A 20,357-nucleotide genomic window follows, 5' to 3' on the forward strand; every position below is an offset into this window, starting at 1 on the left:
CATGAAATATATGTCTATAACCCAGCCTAATTTATGTGGAGGCTGGAAGAAACATCCCTCTCCAATCTGGCACCTCTGACCTTGCCTGCCGTGGTAAAGTCATTCGAACCTTTTCAGGCGCTAAGTTGCCACACATAGATTGGTCATATTTTCTCTCATTGCCTTGGTCACCTCCTGCCACTCTTTTGGTGCTACTCTCCATTGCTCTGAGCTAAACATTGCCTCCTTCATCTACCTAGCTTCTTGCAGAAGCACTTCAGCTGCTTCATCACTGAATCATGGGGCTCTCTGCCCTCCTGCAGACCTTACAGACATTCTTTAATTGCACAAGTTTTTAATCAGCTTCCTAACAGTTTTGGGCGTGATGTATCCTTTAAGCTACTGCAAGCCATTTAAATTTTGTAGCAACACAGTAGTTCATACCTCCAAAATAATGAGCTCCCAGAGGTGTTTATCATGCCAAGACCTCACCATGAATATTGTAATTGGATTGATCCTGGAAACTACACTTCATGTTGGACAGATGCAAATCCTGCCCTGTCATCCTTTCAACAATTTTCATTTATGTTGCTCCTTTAATTTAGGAAATGTCCCAAGGAAATTCCTCATAGGCATAAGGAAAAAATGGATGCCAAGCCAGTAAGGAAAGATAATGGAGGTGTGACCAAAGGTTTGGTCAGAGGTGGGTTTTAAGGAGGGTCTTAAGAAAGAGAGGGAGGTAGAGAGACAAAGTGATTGAGGGAGGGAATTCCAGAATGTAGGGCATGGAGACCTGAAAGCACGACAGCCAATGTTACTGTGAAGGGAGGAGCACATTGAAATTAGACAATAGGAAGTACAATTCAACAGATTTTTACCCTTTCTGTGAATAAGTGAAATGATGGCTTGTAAAAAGATGTTCAGGTACCCGAAGTATGCTGAAATACACAAGTAATACAGGGTCCAAAGTGACCACTCATTTCTTATGTAGTTCCAGCTCTGTAACGTCTCCGCCCCGCCTCAGCACATAGTCAAGTCTAGAGGAACTGAAACCCTCATCCATGCCTTTGTTACCTCTAGACATGACTATTCCAATGCTCTCCTGGCTGGCCTCCCATCTTGCATCCTCCATAACCTTGAGCTTATCCAAAACTCTGCTGCCCATACCCTAACTTGCACCAAGTCCCGTTCACCCATCACCCCTGTCCTCACTGACCTTCATTGGCTCCCGGTCCGGCAACGCCTCGATTTGAAAATTCTCATCCTTGTTTTCAAATCCCTCCATGGCTTCGCCCCTCCTCATCTCTGTAACCTCCTCCAGCCCTACAACCCTCCAAAATATCTGCGTTCCTCCAATTCTGGCCTCTTACGCATCCCCGATTTTAATCACTCCACCATTGGCGCCCGTGCCTTCAACTGCCTAGGCCCTGAGCTCTGGAATTCCCTCCTTAAATCTCTCCGCCTCCTTACCTCTCTCTCCTCCTTTAAGACACTCCTTAAAACCTACCTCTTTGACCAACTGTACTAATATCTCCTATGTGGTTTGGTGTCAAATTTTGTTTCAAAAACGCTTCTGTGAAGTGCCTTGGGACGTTTTACTGGGTTAAAGGTGCTATATAAATGCAAGTTGTTGTTGCTGTTGTTGTTCTACAGGATAATCATCCAGGCCTGTCCGAAGAGAAGAGGTGCCTCCATCAGCTTCTCCAAGGAAATGTTAGCATTTCATCTATTCTGTCTCTGCTCCAACTGAAAACATCATAAGTAGTGGAAGTGTTCACCTAGCTAGCCATCAGGTTGCAGAATCTATGTAGACAATCTGGTGCCACATTATGACTGCCAGGGCCCTTTCCTAGAATCTGTTTGTGCCTCTTTTTATCAGAAGAGGAAATTACCTAGAGTCTCTTTGGATTTCATCTTATACATGCACCTTGATGACCAGGGGCCAATTTTCATCTTCACCATTGGGCGGATACTGGCGGTACTGTAATGAAAATCGTGGAGCAGCACTTACTGCCCCACTTCCACTGCTGCTCCAGCCACCACCATTTTGGTGGAGGCCTTGTAATGGGCAGCCTAGGGGCCCGCCAGAAACAAACGGTCACCTCAACAGTCCGTGCAAATCGCAGCCCTGTTACATCAATAGGACCCAGTCGGGGAACACTTTAGCAGTCAAGGACATTCAGCCACCGATCTTCGGGTAAGCGTTCTCCAAGGCGGCCTTCGAGACACACGACAACGCAAAATCGTCGAGCAGAAGTTGATAGCCAAGTTCCGCACCCATGAGGACGGCCTCAACCGGCATCTTGGGTTCATGTCACGCTACACGTAACCCCACCAGCAAAAAGGGGGAAAAAATTATGTTTTTTAATATTCTCTCTCTCTCTCTCTGCCATTTTGGGTTTCTTTCTGCCTGTCTGTGTAATTGACACAATGTATATCCAGTGTACTGGGACGTGCTGTTCTCCGTGACTGGCCTGTTTGAATAACAACGACACCTTTTGATTGGTGTGATGCTGTCCCAGCCTAGTATAAGATATGCGATTTGAGAACCTTTTCACTCATTCATCTGACGAAGGGGATAATCTCCGAAAGGTTGTGATTGTAAAATAAATTTGTTGGACTATAACCTGGTGTTGTAAGATTCCTTACATTTGTCCACCCCAGTCCATCACCGGCATCTCCACATCATGTATAAGAGTAACAGACCTCTAGCATTGAAAATAAGGAAAATGAGAATAAGGAAATAGCAGAGACATTAAACAAATATTTTGCATCTGTCTTCACAGTAGAAGACACAAAAAACACACTGGAAATAGTGGGAGAGCAAGGGTCTAATGAGAGTGAAGAACTTAAATGACGGAGATTAGTAAAGATAAAGTACTGGAGAAATTAATGGGACTAAAATCTGACAAATCCCCTGGGCCTGATGGCCTACATCTTTGGGTTTTAAAGGAGCTGGCTATGGAGATAGTGGATGCATTGGTTTTGATCTTCCAGAATTCCCTAGATTCTAGAATGGTCCCCGTGGATTGGAAGGTAGCAAATGTAACCCGGCTATTCAAGAAAGGAGAGGGAAAACGGGGAACCATAGGCCAGCTAGTCTGACATCAATAGTAGGGAAAATGCTCGAGTTATTATTTAGGACGTAGTAAGAGGGCACTTAGAAAATCATAATATGATTAGGCAGAGTCATAACAGTTTTATGAAAGGGAAATCGTGTTTGACAAATCTATTAGAGTTTTTTGAGGATGTAACTAGCAGGGTAGATGAAGGGGACCCAGTAGATGTAGTATATTTGGATTTTCAAAAGACATTCAATAAGGTGCCACAAGAGGTTACACAAGATTAGGGCTCATGGGATTTGGGGTAATATATTAGCATTGGTTAACAGTCAGAAAACAGAGAGTAGGATTAAACGGTTCATTTTCAGGTTGGCAGGTTGTAACTAGTGGGGTGCCACAAGGATCAGTGCTTGGGCATTAGCTGTTTACAATATATATCAATGACTTGGATGAGGGGACCGAGTGTAATGTATCCAAGTTTGCTGACGATACAAAGCTAGATGGGAAAGTAAGCTGTGAGGAGGACGCAAAGAGACTGCAAAGGAATATAGACAGGTTAAGTGAGTGGGCAAGAAGGTGGCAGGTGGAGTATAATGTGGGGAAATGTGAAATTATCCACTTTGATAGGAAGAATAAAAAAGCAGAATATTTTTTAAAAGGTGAGAAACTAAGAAATGTTGGTATTCAGAGGGATTTGGGTATTATTATACATGAATCATAGAAAGTTAACAGGCAGGTACAGCAAGCAATTAGGAAGGCAAACGGTATGTTAGCCTTTATTGCAAGAGGGTTGGAGTATAAGAGTAAGGAGGTCTTGCTGCAATTATATAGGGCTCTGGTGAGACCACACCTGGAGTACTGTGTACAGTTTTGGTCTCCTTACCCAAGGAAGGATATACTTGCCTTGGAGGGGGTGCAACAAAGGTTCACTAGATTGATTCCTGGGATGGGAGGTTTGTCCTATGAGAGATGATTATGTAGAATGGACTATATTCTCTGGAGTTTAGAAGAATGAGAGGTGATCTCATTGAAATGTATAAAATTCTTCGAGGGCTTGGCAGGGGATGCTGAGAGGCTGTTTTCCCTGGCTGGAGAACTAGAGGCCATAATCTCAAGATAAGGGGTCGGCCATTTAGGACCAGATGAGAAAAAATTTCTTCACTCAGAGGGTTGTGAATCTTTGGAATTCTCTACCCCAGAGGGCCGTAGATGCTCAGTCGTTGCGTATATTCAAGACTGAGATCGATAAATTTTTGGACACTAAGGGAATCAAGGGATATGGGGATAGAACGGGAAAGTGGAGTTGTGGTAGAAGATCAGCCATGATCTTATTGAATGGTGGAGCACGCTCGAGGGGCGGTATGGCCTACTCCTGCTCCTATTTCTGATGTTCTTAGAAAATGGTGGTAGAACCATTTGTGTTAAGGGGCTTTCATGGAATTATCAGAGTTGACATGAGGGAGCAGATCTGAAATTTCTGCTGACAGGTCTGGTGCAGATAGTATTTGTGTCAGTTTAGTACTTATCTTCTGCAGGAGTCTGGCCACCAACATGTAGGTACCTAGGATTTTGGATGGCATTGCAATTTGCACCAACTGATCCCCTACCTCAGCGCTGTGCATTCCACTCAGTACAGAAACGATGATCTTATCAAAGTAAGGAAAATTCATCTGTTCGGCCTTTTCTTTTTGTACTTGTTTAGAAATCCAAGATTTTAACTGGTGCACTGGCTCTGTTTATGGACATTTTTCCCATTTCTTGTAGGGTTTTTTTGCTGTGTGGGCAGAAGTGGGATGAGGAGGCAAATGAATCAAAAAACATCAAGCAGTCTTGGCACATGCTGGAGGCGATGTTTCTGCCATTGAATTATTCAAGTTTTGGAATCACTCCTTCTTTGGCCTTCCCTGGAAGCGATTTCCAGCCTGTCAACTGATGGTGATCTATGGGAATGCTTTGGTCATTACCATTGTTGACAAAACGTCTTTCCTAAAAATTCTAACAAATTTTAAAGCAAGTATTTTCCATAAATCCAGTATTTTCTATTGAAAGTTTCAAGGGGCTTCAGAGATTTGAGAATTTGGAGCTAAAATATGTACCCACAGGCTAAAATGAATGCAGTACTAGGCACAGTGACCTTTCTCTCCTTTAGTGCAGCAGCATAAAACCATAATTGCATCAGATATGAGAAAAGGAACTTAGAAATAGAGGGTGCTATATTTGAAACAATATGATAGGACGATGGATTGCAGTCTTAAAAAGAACTAGCATTTGAAAACTGCCCACCACAATGAGTTATGTTGATTTTAGTAAACATCCATAAAATTGAAGGACAATGAATGAAGAACTCAAGGTAATATTTAGTGCTATAAGAAGCAAAAAAAATTGCATACTCAGAGTTAGTACAATTCGCAATGAAGATTTCTACTCACCACATGATTGCTATTTTCTATCTTTATCGTACTGGGTTTCTAACCTCCTCTTTAGAATGGGATGGAGAAATTCTAAGCAGTGTTTCTGATGCAATAACTTGGACTTCAACTGAATTTGTAGGATGGGTTCAAAGAGCTGATGCCACAAGCAAGCTCAACATTGAGCAATGTCTCATGATTTTTGGCTTTTTCACACTTTCTGTCAACTGACTGGCAGCCATCTTTAACATAACATCACAAGAATGTTTTGAAGTTTTCTAAGAAATTTATAATCCAGGCTCTGTCCAGCAGATTTCAGTACTGGCTTGATCTCACAACAGAATCCAGCTGTGTGGGATTTTGCATTCTCAGAATATTCTGTTTGGTGCTATATTGGGAAACTATGCCGTAAATCAGTGGCTGTCTGGTTTTAAACAGAAGCTGAAAAACACTGATCCATGTCATGTTGCCAGAAGGTGCACCAAATGAGCTCAAGGATTTCAAGTTCGGAAACAGTAAAAAAAAATTCTATTCTAATGAGGGTGGACTTTGGGCACAAATGGAGGTGCACACATGTATAGAGCTCCCATCAGACAGGAATTTGGATGCACATCGGGCCTTCAAGACCCAAGGCTGGTTAAAGGGGAAAGGAGAAAAGCAGGCAAATCAGAACAACTGCTGCCAAATCATTGCTACTGGTTCCGGCTGCACTCAAGAAAACTAGGTCTACATATTACCTAACAGATGTCCTTGAACGAAACTCCTGAAAGACCGCAACCAAGAGAACAGTGGGGAAGGATTTAAACTAATCATTCCTCATGAGTTCTCCTCCGGACCGCACATTCAAACAACGCATGCCGCTGCCGGCCATCTCTCCCCCCCCACCCCAATCACTTCCACAACCTCCCACCCCTTCCCAACCCAGTCGTCCCCCCGTCCCTACCCACCATCATCACCCTTCCCAGTTCCCTTTAATCATTTTCCTGCTCTCCCTCTCTAGACTCAAACCTAGACTTTACCACTTTTGAGGTTTTATTTTTCAATCTGGTGCCTGACTCCTTAAACTCCCCCTGCAAGACCTCAAACATACTTCTATCTAGGTCATTAGTTCCAATGTGGACTATAAATTTTGGCTGCTCTCCCTCACTTCCCGTAAGCTTTTCTGCTTGTTTCATGACGTCCTTCATTCTAGCACCAAAGAAGCAACGTACGTTTCAGGACTACCAGTCACAACTGTAAAAATGTGTGAGGTACATTGGTTAAGCGGAATATGAAGTTACAAGAACTTAAACAAAATTGGTATGGCTATCTACAGTGAAAAACTGAAAGGATTTAATCTTCCATAAATTGTGTGTTTTTTTCCTTTTTAAACGAGACAACCATCTGTCTTTCGTTACTTAATCGCTATATAGCATTCCCGCTTTCTATTCTCTGACATCCTATATGTCTGCAACACTAACTTATAGTCACAAATCACTAATTGCATGTAATATATGCAGTTAATACTTTCTCATGTGCCTAACTGGTTTGACCTAATTCAATGAACTCCTCTTTTACCAGATTTCCAGATCATGGGGTGACATTTTTATAACCGACAAAACAAAGTCCAATTCTATGCATTCACATAGGCTAGCGAAACTATCAGTATAAATGAATTAAATTTAATAGAAGAATATGGCCACAAATCCCTGTTGCTAAAGACTTCTATTATGTGTCACACTTAAATGACAAAATTGAGCAAGCTATCAAGGCTTCTCAAGAACACTGCTACAACTAGGCCATTATGGATTGCAATGCACAAAACTGCAATCCTGCTCAAAATCCTATTGCGATACGTCCCATCAAGATATGTCAGGCTTCATGTAGCAACTCACTAAGGTTACTTCGACAACACCTTCCAGCCCCGCGACCTCCACCATCAAGAAGAACAAAAGCAGCACATGGGAACTCATCCAAAAATTCGAAACCTTTGTTTTCAAAATCATTTTTTCATAATACAATTGCAGATATTTTCTTAAAAGCCTGCTTTGAAGTATTCATTCAAGTTACAAATTGGAAGAAAACATTGTCTAAAATCTCCATGCTACTCTTGCACAATCACACTGAACCCTTTCACACAATAATGGTATTTTTACTTAAGAAAAGTCAAATATAAAATAAAGCGGCAGGCAATACACTGTCAAGAGTTGTCATGTTAAGGTACTCTAATAGTTAATTTCTTATGCAAAGAGACTCTCAACTACCAAGTTTTAGCCGTAGTTTCAGCTGACATTTGTAGATCTGCTTTTTGAGAGAGCAAAACTGTTACTATAACAGTCAACCTTCTGTAGATTGTTCAAGGATCAGTTATGACAGTATTTCGACAGATATGCAATCTGGATTATCTACCACTCCCAACTAAAGACAATACTGATACATAGAAGAAAGGAGAAAGTGAAAAGGAAATGACAAAAGATACCATCAGATACAAAAAAACTTCATAAAGATTTTTCTGAAGAAAAATATCAGCTTGTACACAATGTCAGCTCTAAGATTCACCTTGCTAGTTCTCTCCCCCTCATTTTTTCAGAGTTAAAAGATACATTGTTTAATGATTGATTATGTTGTTACTGATCATGGAAACCAATTAACATGTTACATAGCCATTCCCTGCCAATTAAAATAAGTGCTTTTCTTGACTTTATAAATGATATTTACATAAATGATCTGAACATGGGTATTAAGGAAACAATATCAAAATTTGCTGACAAAACTAAATTAGCTGGCATAATAAATTGTGGGAAGAATGGATGAGGCTACATTAGGCATTGATAGGTTAGACAATTAGGCAAATATGTGGTTAATGAGTTCAATGTACAAAAATATGGAGTAGTATATTTTGGGAAAAAGAATAAAAATATTCCATGTGGTAAAATTTTCAATGGCACAGAGGAACCTTAAGTAAAAAGGAAATGTAGATCACTGACAAAAGCTGTGACGTTATATTCAAACACAAAGGAAACAGCAGCATCATCTTTTCATTGTTGTAAGTGTCAAAAAGTCAAATTGGGAGATGTACTAGGTTAGACACTCATCTTTCACTTCTGAGATCTTGGGTTCAAATCTTGGGAGGAAAGTCTCCTTTATCTGCCAGCTGTAAGAATGCTGGGTGAAATTAGTTTGGGCAATTACAATCCAGTTTCTGTTGGGCATGAACCCACAGCAGAAAACTGCCCCTAATTTGGCAATAATACTTAGAGAAGCCATAAGATGATTGATGTGAGAAGCAGTAAAATATTACACTTATACTTTTCTATAAGCAAATTGCTGGGGAAGAGAAGAGGGAGCTCTGCAACAAACTGGCATACTTGGACCAGTGGTATGTTGACACTGGGTATTCGTCAACATCTTTCACCTTGCATACAAAATAAACTCCCCCAAAAAGCATCAAAAACTTAATTTGTCTGACTGACCAATTTTCCTCTTGGTAGTTCCTTACCTGTTTGGAGCCATGGAGTCAATTACTGAATACATAGAAGCATTGTCCTTTGCTCGAACAATTGCTTCCAGATTTTCTTCAATGAATTTCTTATTGGTCTGCACCTCACGCAGGATTCTTTCAGCATCTTCAAACATTGATTTTGGAGCTTTTACTGACTGAATCAGTGAAGGCTTCTGTGAATGACTGGGGTTTGTCTGTTTGGCAGTACAGATAGGATGCTTGAGCTAGAATCAAAAGTATTTTAGATTATACTTTGGTAGATAAAAACAGAATTACAAAAAAAAATAGAATGGAAATATTTTAGGCACATTGAAGAATTGATAATATATTGATAAGTAAATTCACATGTCTATTAAATACTTTCAAAATCTATGGAATAAATAAAGCTAGCCATCATGTATAAAGAATTAACTGCAGCACCTTTACATTCAGTGACAAAATAAATAGATGTAAAAATAATTTTACACAGCACAATTGAAGAAATGTAAAAGTTACTGTCAGTAATCTGTATGACCAAAGTGCACATCTTATCTTATACCTAACATTATTAATATTCCTTTGGAAAAGTAAAGTAACTTTAATCTCACCATTAGTTGAAATTCTATAGACAAGAAAAGACATTCTGCATGGTTACCTAACAAATACTTGGTATTGCATTACAGTGACATGAAACTGTATTTCAAACCTTCAATAAATGGTGAAAAGTATGAAAAATTGTAATGAAATTCATTGAGAACAGCTTTCTTTCCCAAACATTTGGTAGAAAATTACTACTGAATTCTGAATAAACATAACACATTTGCTATGATTTGTCTACTTGTTAAATATTTACATGCTTATAAATCTCTTCCCTCCAAATAAAGAAAAATGTGACTTTAAACATATAAATATGCAAGCAATTCCATACTTTCACTAAGATTCTCCATTAAGTGCTACTGGCAGAATTTTTTTCAATAGGGTGAAGAGAGGCATGGTTAAAGCATTAGAAAAGGAACTGAACAGGTTGCTGACTCAACAGTGTATACAGAGACACAGGGTGAGTGCTGAGCTAACAAGAGTCTGCAGTGATTTTGAATAAGGATGAAAAGAACAAAATAAATTGGAAAAGCCAATTTCTCATGTACATATATTTTTATTTCACACAACATGCCACTGAAAAGAATTCTGTCTTTTCAAAAAACATGGGGGGTGATTTGAAACCCCAAAAACGGGTGGGTTGGGGGCAAGTGGGAGTTGAAAATAGTTGTCTTTTTGGGTCTCAATTGCAAAATTTTTGGACTCGGCATTCCTAGTGGGAAGCCTGTACTTTTATGTGCTGACATTAAATCTGGAAATAAAGCCGGGTTGCGGTCGCGACCCAAAAACGACGATTTTCTACTTCCACCCGCCCCCAACCCACCCGTTTTTGGGGTTTAAAATCATCCCCATGGTGTACAATATCATCAAAACTCTTTTACTCTCCTCTCCTTAAGTCACACTGAGGTATAGTTCCACTTGTACTGCTGCCATCTGGCATTTCTTCAAGTATAAGCCTAGACCGTGACTGTCAGCAGGCTATTCGACAGTGAGGGGTATCACAACCTAGCCCAATTTTGTCCACACATGTATACTTTATAACAGGGGCCACAGGAATCAGGAGCAGGAAAACTGGCTTATTCAGGCTGGGAAAAGATATTGGATAAAATGGGATGACAGCAGGATTAATAGATGAAACAGACTAAAATAGCTGCAGCAATCCCAGCAATTATGAATAGGGGAGCTGCAGACTGACCCCGTTAAAATCAGCATGGAATTTCATGAATTTTATAGGCTTCTGCAACAATCAGAATCCCAGGTAGCAGTCCCTGAATATAGCTGCTTTCTTCAGGTCTTGATTCCAAAACTAGACCAATACCCAACAGATAAATTGGAGTGCCCCATTGAATTAGCTGAGGTGGATAGAGTAATAGGGAACATGCAAGGGGAAAAGTCACAAGACTTGGATCAGTATATGGTAGAACTCTATAAATGCTTGCCAATGTTACTAAAAGCCTTTGCACAGATTTAAGAGGATGCCAAATGCTCCAATTCAGTCAGTCGTGGTCTTATTTCAATTTTGGCAAAGAAAACTCTATGCACTGTACGCTCGTTGTAACTTGGATCTGCTGTTTGAGTGTTGCACTATATACAAACCAGTCTGAGACTGGTACCAGGAGTATACGGGACCCCAAAAGTAATGAATGTCAAACACAATGATGTGCAACACTTATGGGAAATACACTGTCTTGACAGGAAACTATAGAAGTCCATAATTCTGAATACAAAGAGTAAAAATGGATAAATGTGCCACATGCACACAGAGGAAATAATTGTGCTTTTGCTACTAACACCAGATAGGGTGCTCTTCACATTAATACTGTGACATAATCAGGACCTGCAGGTGAATAAAGCACCAAGTCTTGGCTCCGATATTTTGCCCATATCATTTGTCATCTGAGACTAGATTGTGCGTAAAAATTTACGATCCACACAGAAGGATTTATAGTCACCATGCTAAAGGATCCACTTTACAAATCGACTGGAATCAAATGGGCGGCATTGACATATATGCCGACTGTCAGCAAAAACGTAAAAAATAGGAGCAGGAGTAGGCCATACCACCCCTCGAACCTGCTCTGCCATTTAATAAGATCATGGCTGATCATCTACCTCAACTCCACTTTCCCGCCCGATCCCCACATCCCTTGATTCCTTTAGTGTCCAAAAATCTTATTGATCTCAGTCTTGAGTATACTCAACGACTGAGCATCCACAGCCCTCTGGGATAGAGAATGCCAAAGATTCACAACCTTGAGTGAAGAAATTTTTCCTCATCTTAGTCCTAAATGGCCGACCCCTTATCTTGAGACTATGACCCCTAGTTCTAGACTCTCCAGCCAGGGAAAGCAGCCTCTCAGTATCTACCCTGCCAAGCCCTCGAAGAATTTTATATGTTCCAGTGAGATCTCCTCTCATTCTTCTAAACTCCAGGGAACATAGGCCCATTCTACTCAATCTCTCCTCACTGGACAACCCTCTCATCCCAGGAATCAATCCAGTGAACCTTCGTTGCACCACCCCTCCCCCCACCCAAGGCAAGTATGTCCTTCCTTCGGTAAGGAGACCAAAACTGTACACAGTACTTCAGGTGAGGTCTCACCAGAGCCCTATATAATTGCAGCAAGATCTCCTTACTCTTATGCTCCAATCCCCTTGCAATAAAGGCTAACTTACCATTTGCCTTCCTAATTGCTTGCTGTACCTGCCTGTTAACTTTCTATGATTCATGTACAAAGACACCCAAATCCCTCTAAACACTGACATTTCTTAGTTTCTCACCTTTTAAAAAATATTCTGCTTTTCCATTCTTCCTAACAAAGTGGATAATTTCACATTTCCCCACATTATACTCCATCTGCCACCTTCTTGCCCACTCACTTAACCTGTCTATATCCTTTTGCAGCCTCTTTGCGTCATCCTCACAGCTTACTTTCCCACCTAGCTTTGTACGTCAGCAAACTTGGATACATTACACTCGGTCCCCTCATCTAAGTCATTGATATATATTGTAAACAGCTGAGACCCAAGCATTGATCCTTGTGGCACAACACTAGTTACAACCTGCCAACCCGAAAATGAGCCATTTATTCCTACTTTCTATCTTCTGTCTGTTAACCAATCCTTAATCCATGCTAATCTATTACCCCCAATCCCATGAGCTCTAATCTTGTGTAACAACCTCTTGTGTGGCAGCTTATCAAATGCCTTTTGAAAATCCAAATATACTACATCCACTGGTTCCCCCTTAACTACCCTGCTAGTTACACCCTCAAAAAACTCTAATAGATTTGTCAAACACAATTTCTCTTTCATAAAATCATGTTGACTCTGCCTAATCATAATATGATTAGGCAAAGTGCCCTGTTACTACGTCCTTATTAATAGATTCTAGCATTTTCCCTATTACTGACATCAGGCCAGCAGGCCTGTAATTCCCTGTTTTCTCTCTCCCTCCTTTCTTGAATAGCCGGGTTATATTTGCTACCTTCCAATCCACGGGGACCGTTCTAGAATCTAGGGAATGTTGGAAGATCAAAACCAATGCATCCACTATCTCTGCAGCCACCTCTTTCAGAACCCTAGGATGTAGGCCACCAGGCCCACAGGATTTGTCATCTTTTAATCCCATTAATTTCTCCAGTACCTTTTTTTTTTACTAATCTTAATTACTTTAAGTACCTCACTCTCATTGGTTCCCCACTATTTCCGGTATTTATGTTTTTTGTGTCTTCTACTGTGAAGACAGTACAAAATATTGGTTTAAAATCTCTGCCATTTCCTTATTCCCTATTATAATTTCTCCTGTCTCTGCCTCTAAGGGACCCATGTTTACTTTTGCTAATTTCTTCCTTTTTACAAACTTGTAGAAGCCCAAGCCTGGACAACATCCAGGCTTGGGCTGATAAGTGGCAAGTAACATTCGCGCCAGATAAGTGCCAGGCAATGACCATCTCCAACAAGAGAGAGTCTAACCACCTCCCCTTGACATTCAACGGCATTACCATCGCCGAATCCCCCACCATCAACATCCTGGCGGTCACCATTGACCAGAAACTTAACTGGACCAGCCACATAAATACTGTGGCTACGAGAGCAGGTCAGAGGCTGGGTATTCTGCGGCGAGTGACTCACCTCCTGACTCCCCAAAGCCTTTCCACCATCTACAAGGCACAAGTCAGGAGTGTGATGGAATACTCTCCACTTGCCTGGATGAGTGCAGCTCCAACAACACTCAAGAAGCTCGACACCATCCAAGATAAAGCAGCCCGCTTGATTGGCACCCCATCCACCACCCTAAACATTCACTCCCTTCACCACCGGCGCACTGTGGCTGCAGTGTGCACCATCCACAGGATGCACTGCAGCAACTCGCCAAGGCTTCTTCGACAGCACCTCCCAAACCCGCGACCTCTACCACCTCGAAGGACAAGGGCAGCAGGCGCATGGGAACAACACCACCTGCACGTTCCCCTCCAAGTCACACACCATCCCGACTTGGAAATATATCGCCGTTCCTTCATTGTCGCTGGGTCAAAATCCTGGAACTCCCTTCCTAACAGCACTGTGGGAGAACCTTCACCACACGGACTGCAGCGGTTCAAGAAGGCGGCTCACTACCACCTTCTCGAGGGCAATTAGGGATGGGCAATAAATGCCGGCCTTGCCAGCGACGCCCACATCCCGTGAACGAATAAAAAAAAATAATCTTTTTTTATATTTTTAATATTTAACTCTCATATTCAATTTTCTTCATCTTTATCAATTTCTTGGTCATCATTTGCTGATTTCTAAAACCCTCCCAATCCTCGGGCTTACTAGTCTATTGGCTACATTGTAAGCTTCTCCTTTTAATCTAATACTATCCTTAACTTCTCTAGTTAGCCACGATTGGATCACTTTTCCCGTGGAGTTTTTATTCCTTAAGGGAATGTATATTCATTGAGAATTATGAGTGCTTTAAATGTTTGCCATTGCTTATCTATCGTCATATCTTTTAATCCAATTTCCCAATCTATCTTAGCCAACTCCCTCCTCATACCTACATAATTGGCTTTGTTTAAATTTAAGAACTTAGTTTCGGATTCTCAAATTCAATATGAAATTCTAATATTTTGAGGACCCAGTCAACAAAAATCAGCATTACCAGGCCTTTTTCTCTGAAGGGTTGCTCCTTTTCATGTCCTGCATGGAAGTAATTCTGGCTGCTGCACATTGAGAGTAGGAATTCTCTTAAGAACAGGACTCCCTGTTTACAATTCCATTAGCAGCAGCACTTAGCCATTCAGAGGAGAGGGACGGTGGGAAAAATGAAATGGCAATTAAGGGGAAAGGAGGCAGAAGTTGAGAATGGTGCTTTGGGGAGGGAAGAACTAACAAACTGGGAGTGATGCTTTAGGATGAGGGAAGGAGAATACCAGCATTAACTGACAGGGAGTGGGGAGGGAGAATGCCACCATTTAATGAGGGTTGGGGATATAAGTGCCAGCATGAACTGGGATGGGAAGAAAAAAGTGCCAACATGAACAGAATAGGTTTGGAGGGGAAATGGATGTCAGCTTAAACTGGGCAATGGGGGAAGAAGAGTGCCAACTTGAACAAAGGGAAGGGGAAAATAATTATGCTAATTTGAATGGGGGAAGGTAATGAATGGAGAATACAAGCTTGAACTGAGTTGGAGGGGGAGAAACATACCAGTTTATCTGAGGGGAGGGAGAACAGTGTCAGTATGAACTTGGAAGGTTGGAGGAGGGGTTGTCTCTGTGGAAGGGTGGAGAATTGTATGGACTAGTGTTTTTGTGAACTGGGTGCAGAGAGGGTAGAGTGCCTCTGTGAACTGGAGTGGGAGGGTTGGGTATGGAAGAGTGACTATTTAGGTAAATTTTGGTGAAGTGATGATCTGCTTGGTCTGTTAGAAATCCCAATGTCACCTTTATTTTAATTTTGAAGCATAAAACTACTTAAAATTAATCAGAATGCAACATTTAATTTAAAAATTCAAAATTTTCCGAGGGAACCTATCCCTGGACACTCTAGAAATTCACAACTAATTTTGTGTCTTCAATATTTTTATTTCTCCCTGTGTTCATTTATTGAACTGTGCAAATGGACCTCACTGTACCAAACATTGGCCTACTGAGGCTTTTATATGCTTATAAGAGTGAAGGAAATTACTTGTTTTCACATGGCATAGGTTTATAATCATTCTTGAGTTGTCAGCTTTTAGAGGCTGTGTCAGCTTTTTAGAAGATGGTGGACAGCTTTTGATGGTTTTCTGGACTGGCATGTATACATAGACAATAGAAAGATGATAGTAGAGACATAAGAGAGAGAAATAAATGGATTTTACTTCACCAGTCAGCAAAATATTGCAGGCAAATTAAACATCATCGACTAGAAAAGTAATATATGGTTAATTGTAGTTACTTCATTACAATCTGTGGTCATTTATTGAACTGTGCACATGGACCTCACTGTACCAAACATTAACCTATCGAAACTGCTTATTTTCCAAAGGTTTCACATTCCAATGACTCATCCTCCTTCAGGCAATGCTTTCTTTGCCATGATATTTGGGTGACAAAAATGGAGTATTTTTTCCATAGTTTATGGGCTCTCTTTCTTCCCACATCTTTTAGCTGGGAGAATGGGTTTTTAATCTTTTGACTGCATTAAGTATATAAGGAAAAAACACTCAAGTCAGTATGGTTGATTATTAACATATGCGCCTGAATAAACAGTCGCTAAGCATGCCCATATAATAAACAATCACAGACACCATTGGGCTATTAATCAATGACATAAATAATCAGGATAGCCCTGATACAGACAGCACTTGTCAAACTCCACAAATGGCCATTGGCATGCTTTTGTGTATATGTTATAGAAACTGCTGTCTACCGTCCGAGTAAATACCCCTGTCTTGCAGACTGATTTCTCATAGAACAGATTATATTCATTAAACCCTTGGAAATATAAGAATCTGATGTACCAGCTAGTTATGGTTTTGACCTAGCTGCAGTAGATTCAAAAGGTAGCACACAGTTCTTCAGGTAGGTTGTTCCTCCTGTTCAGTTCAAATGTGTGAATTTTGTAGGCCTGGTTGATTTGTTCTCAGTGCTGCAGTCATTGGCAGATAATCCTCAATTCATCAGGAAGGCAACAGCAGTGACAACAGATCCAGGACTCAAGATTCAGACAGTTGAACCCAGTAGAACTACAGGCGGAACAAACATCACTGCAAGTACAGAGGGTTGCCAGCAGAAGGTTGAGCACCAGGGCTGGGAAGCCTTCAGAAAATATAGAATTCTGGTAGGCTGTAGACTGGCACAGTGGGATCTTCATTCTAGTGAATTTTTCTGGAGTTAGTAAATTTCCTCTGTACTGAATAGGTCTTGGTCCAGAATAGTTCTTTAGACGATTTACCAAAATTAAAATATATCTGTGCAATATTACAGTCTGGCACACAATAGTAATCATGTGCAAGAGTACATGCAATCGCAAAAACAGTAATATTATTTTATGCCACACTGAAATTTGTTTTCTTATTTCTATTTTCGGAATTCAGCTAAACTTGTTGCAGGACTTTGGGAGGATTAACCTATTGAAGGACATTCAATAAAATAGTACGCAGATTTGGAAAACAGGCACCTCAGCCACAGCTGCAGTAGATGCTGGTGCAAAGCCCCTGCAAAAAGCCTTCAGATGCCTTAAAGAAACTCTGAACAGCTGTGACATACAACAATGGTTTTACACCAGTATGACAAGTAGATTAACAACAATAACTTACATTTCTATAGTGCTCATGTTTAGAATGTCTCAAAGTGCTTTAAAGGTGGTGAAAAATAGAGGATTCTGAACAGGAGGGAAAGAAGGAAAACAGAAAAAGTCAGAGCTGGAGTGTGGAGCGAAGGCACAGTCAAAAGAAGAGTTTTTAAAAGCAGGTAGGGAGGTGAGCAGAAGGATTTGGGAAGGGTTTCAGAGGGCAGGGCCATAAGTGCCTGTAAGTGCAGGCATCAATGGTGAAGTAGACAGTGTGGGGAACAAGGAATAAACCAATGTCAGAGGGGTGGAAGGTAAGTGTGGGGACGGACGCAGGGTTGGAGGAGATTTCTGAGATATGGCAGGGCAAAACCATGGAAGAATTTGAAAGTGAAGATGAGAATCCTGAAGTCAATTCACTGGAAGGCAGGGAGCTAGCACAACGCGGCAAGGACTCAGGTGATGGGAATGTTGGAATTTATTTGGACGAGGGACACAACATTCCAAAAGAGTTAGAATTTATGGAACATGGAGGCAGAGAAAGAAGTCTTTAGAGAAATCTAGCTAACCCCATGCTTCCATATGATGTTATCGAGGGGTAACATAAATGATGAGAAAAGGGCCAAGGATGGAGTCCTGTCATGCTCTAAACAAAAAGGAAGAGATTTAATGTCTTTGTTATGAGTATGAGTGGAACCAATAGAGAGCACTTGCTCAGGGGTATACTGCTTAAGAGATACACTGGAATCCAACACATGAAAAACAGATTATCTGGTCATTTATTTCATTGCTGTTTGTGGGACCTTGCTGTGCACAAATTTGCTGCTATGTTTCCTACAGTGACTACACTTCAAAAAAATTTACTAATTGGCTGTAAAGCGCTTTGGGACACCCTGAGGTTGTGAAATGCGCCGTATAAATGCAAGTCTTTCTTTCTTTCTTCTCTTAGTTGAGGATGTCAAAGGCAACATAGAAGGTGAGTAGAATGAAGAGGGACAGCCAAACAGTCACATTTGTGACTTTGACAAGTGCAGTTTCAATTCTCTGGGTTGGATGGAAGCCAAATAAGGAATGTAGTTGGGAGGCAACTACATAGAGATTGGGGAAGAGGTGTTTGTTGGAGAGATCAAAGGGACTGAGGGGGTGTTTTTTTTTTAGGAGGAGTGATGATGGCAGTTTTGAAGGAGGTAAGATAGTGCCAGAGGATAGAAATAGATTGATAGCTATAAGAGGCTGAGGAGCGGAATTTGGATGGTCAGGACTGAGAGAGGATTGAGGAAGCGGGTACTGGGCTTTATACATGAGGTAAGTTTAATGACAGCCAGGGTGGAAATCGGTGAGATGTTGTGGAGTTGTGGGAGCATCCCAAGAAAGAGAAAAGGAGGGAGGAATTTGGACAAGAAAGCCCATCCACTCTGCCAATTGTGCCCAGTGCAAGCACAAGGTATTATACAGTTTTGCCATATTAGTGTGTATGACTGTTCCCAGATTGCACACAGCCGTGGATATTGTGTATAATTTGCTTCAGTAGCAGTTAACCTCACTCTTCAAGGTTCCTGGATTTGAAGGGGGGAATATTAAACCAGGTAAATAAAGGCACAATATTACAGGAACGGGGAAAGCATATCAAAAATCCTCCCATGAAGAAAGTTACAAAGAAATCGAATGGTATCTTTTATGCTATTACAGATAACACATTACTGATGCATGAAGATTAAACCTTATTTAGAAATGTGTATTAGGCTCATTCATCAGCTCAAAAACACAAATGTTTCTGCCAATCATGAAGCACCCTGTCTCTTGCATAGGTGAAGCACCAACATATAACTGCATTGTGCTGAGGTTCCTCTAAAGAGTAGAGTAATCGGATTGTTTGCGTTTACTCCTCTGTCTGTCACAAAGAATTACTGTGTCAATATAGCATCCCGCAGCAATGAAACTTTTCACAGATATCAGTTCTCATCACTTGATTTCAAAACATGTTTGGAAAAATTTAGCTGTACAAAATTTAAATTATAGCTTTTTAAATTGAAACATATTTATTTAGCAGACACTCAACTCAGATGACTGTCTCCTAACCAAGCAGCTCTTGTAAACATGAACACTCACCTCAGTTCTTTTACCTCTCCCACAATTCTTCCAATTGAATCCCTCCAATCAGGTTTTTGCCCGATCCTCCCATAGCACAGAAACACTGCTAACCAACGTCACGAGCAATATTCTTTATGACTGTAGTGCATTATCCTTCCTCAGCCCCTCTGCAGCCTTTGGTGTGATCTTCCAACACCTCTCCTCCATTGACCGGCTCAGTTGGACTGCCGTCTTACCTATTTGATCACAGCCAGAGCAGCTCAAGTAATGGCTTTTCTTCTCACCCCACACAGTCACCACGTATGTTCCCCAAGGATCTGTCCTTGACATGTACACTGACAATATCCAATTCCACCTTCTCCACCACCTCTCCCAACCCCTTCACTGCCTCTGTGGTGTCAGATTGATTGTCCAATATCCAGTTTTGGAGGAGCTGTAATTCCTCCCAGCTAAACACTGGGAAGACCAAAGCCATTTCTTTGGCCCCCATCACAAACTCTGTATCCTTACCACCGACTCCATCCCCCTCCCCAGCCACTATTGCAAGCTGAACCAGAGTGTTCACAACCTCAATGTCCTGTTCAACCCCAAGATGAGCTTCTGACCGCATACACTTTCTATCGCATAATCGCCTACTTCCACCTCTATAACACTGCCTGCCTCCACCCCATCTCCTGCTGAAACCTTCATCTATACCTTTGTCATCTCCACTCATTTCCTGGCTAACCTCCCATCCTCTCCCCTCCGTAAACTTCAGCTTATCCAAAACTATGTTGCCCATATCCTATCCTCTATCAAGTCCTGCTTGCTCATCACCACTGTCTTCTCTGACCTATATTGGCTCCAGGTCCCTCCATAGCCTCACCCCTCCCTTTCTCTTTAACCTCCTCCTCCCCTACAACTGACCTGAACTCTCTGTTCATCTGAATCTGGCCTTGTATATCCCCCGCCATCCCCTCTACCCCAGCACTGGCAGCCATGGCTTCAGCTGCCTAGCCC

General features: G+C 41.3%; 1 protein-coding gene across 3 annotated transcripts in view; it reads right to left on the bottom strand.

The window, feature by feature from the left end:
• Positions 1-20,357, bottom strand: part of kiaa0586 (KIAA0586 ortholog) — a 419,966-nt gene that overhangs the window by 208,849 nt on the left and 190,760 nt on the right. For all 3 annotated transcript variants that reach the window (XM_067991527.1, XM_067991529.1, XM_067991528.1), the window contains one exon: positions 8,928-9,154. In XM_067991527.1, the coding sequence (XP_067847628.1) occupies positions 8,928-9,154 (227 nt within the window). The remainder of the gene's footprint in view (positions 1-8,927; positions 9,155-20,357) is intronic.

The sequence above is a fragment of the Heptranchias perlo genome, chromosome 10 (assembly GCF_035084215.1).
Source record: "Heptranchias perlo isolate sHepPer1 chromosome 10, sHepPer1.hap1, whole genome shotgun sequence".
NCBI classification, from domain to species: Eukaryota; Metazoa; Chordata; class Chondrichthyes; order Hexanchiformes; family Hexanchidae; genus Heptranchias; species Heptranchias perlo.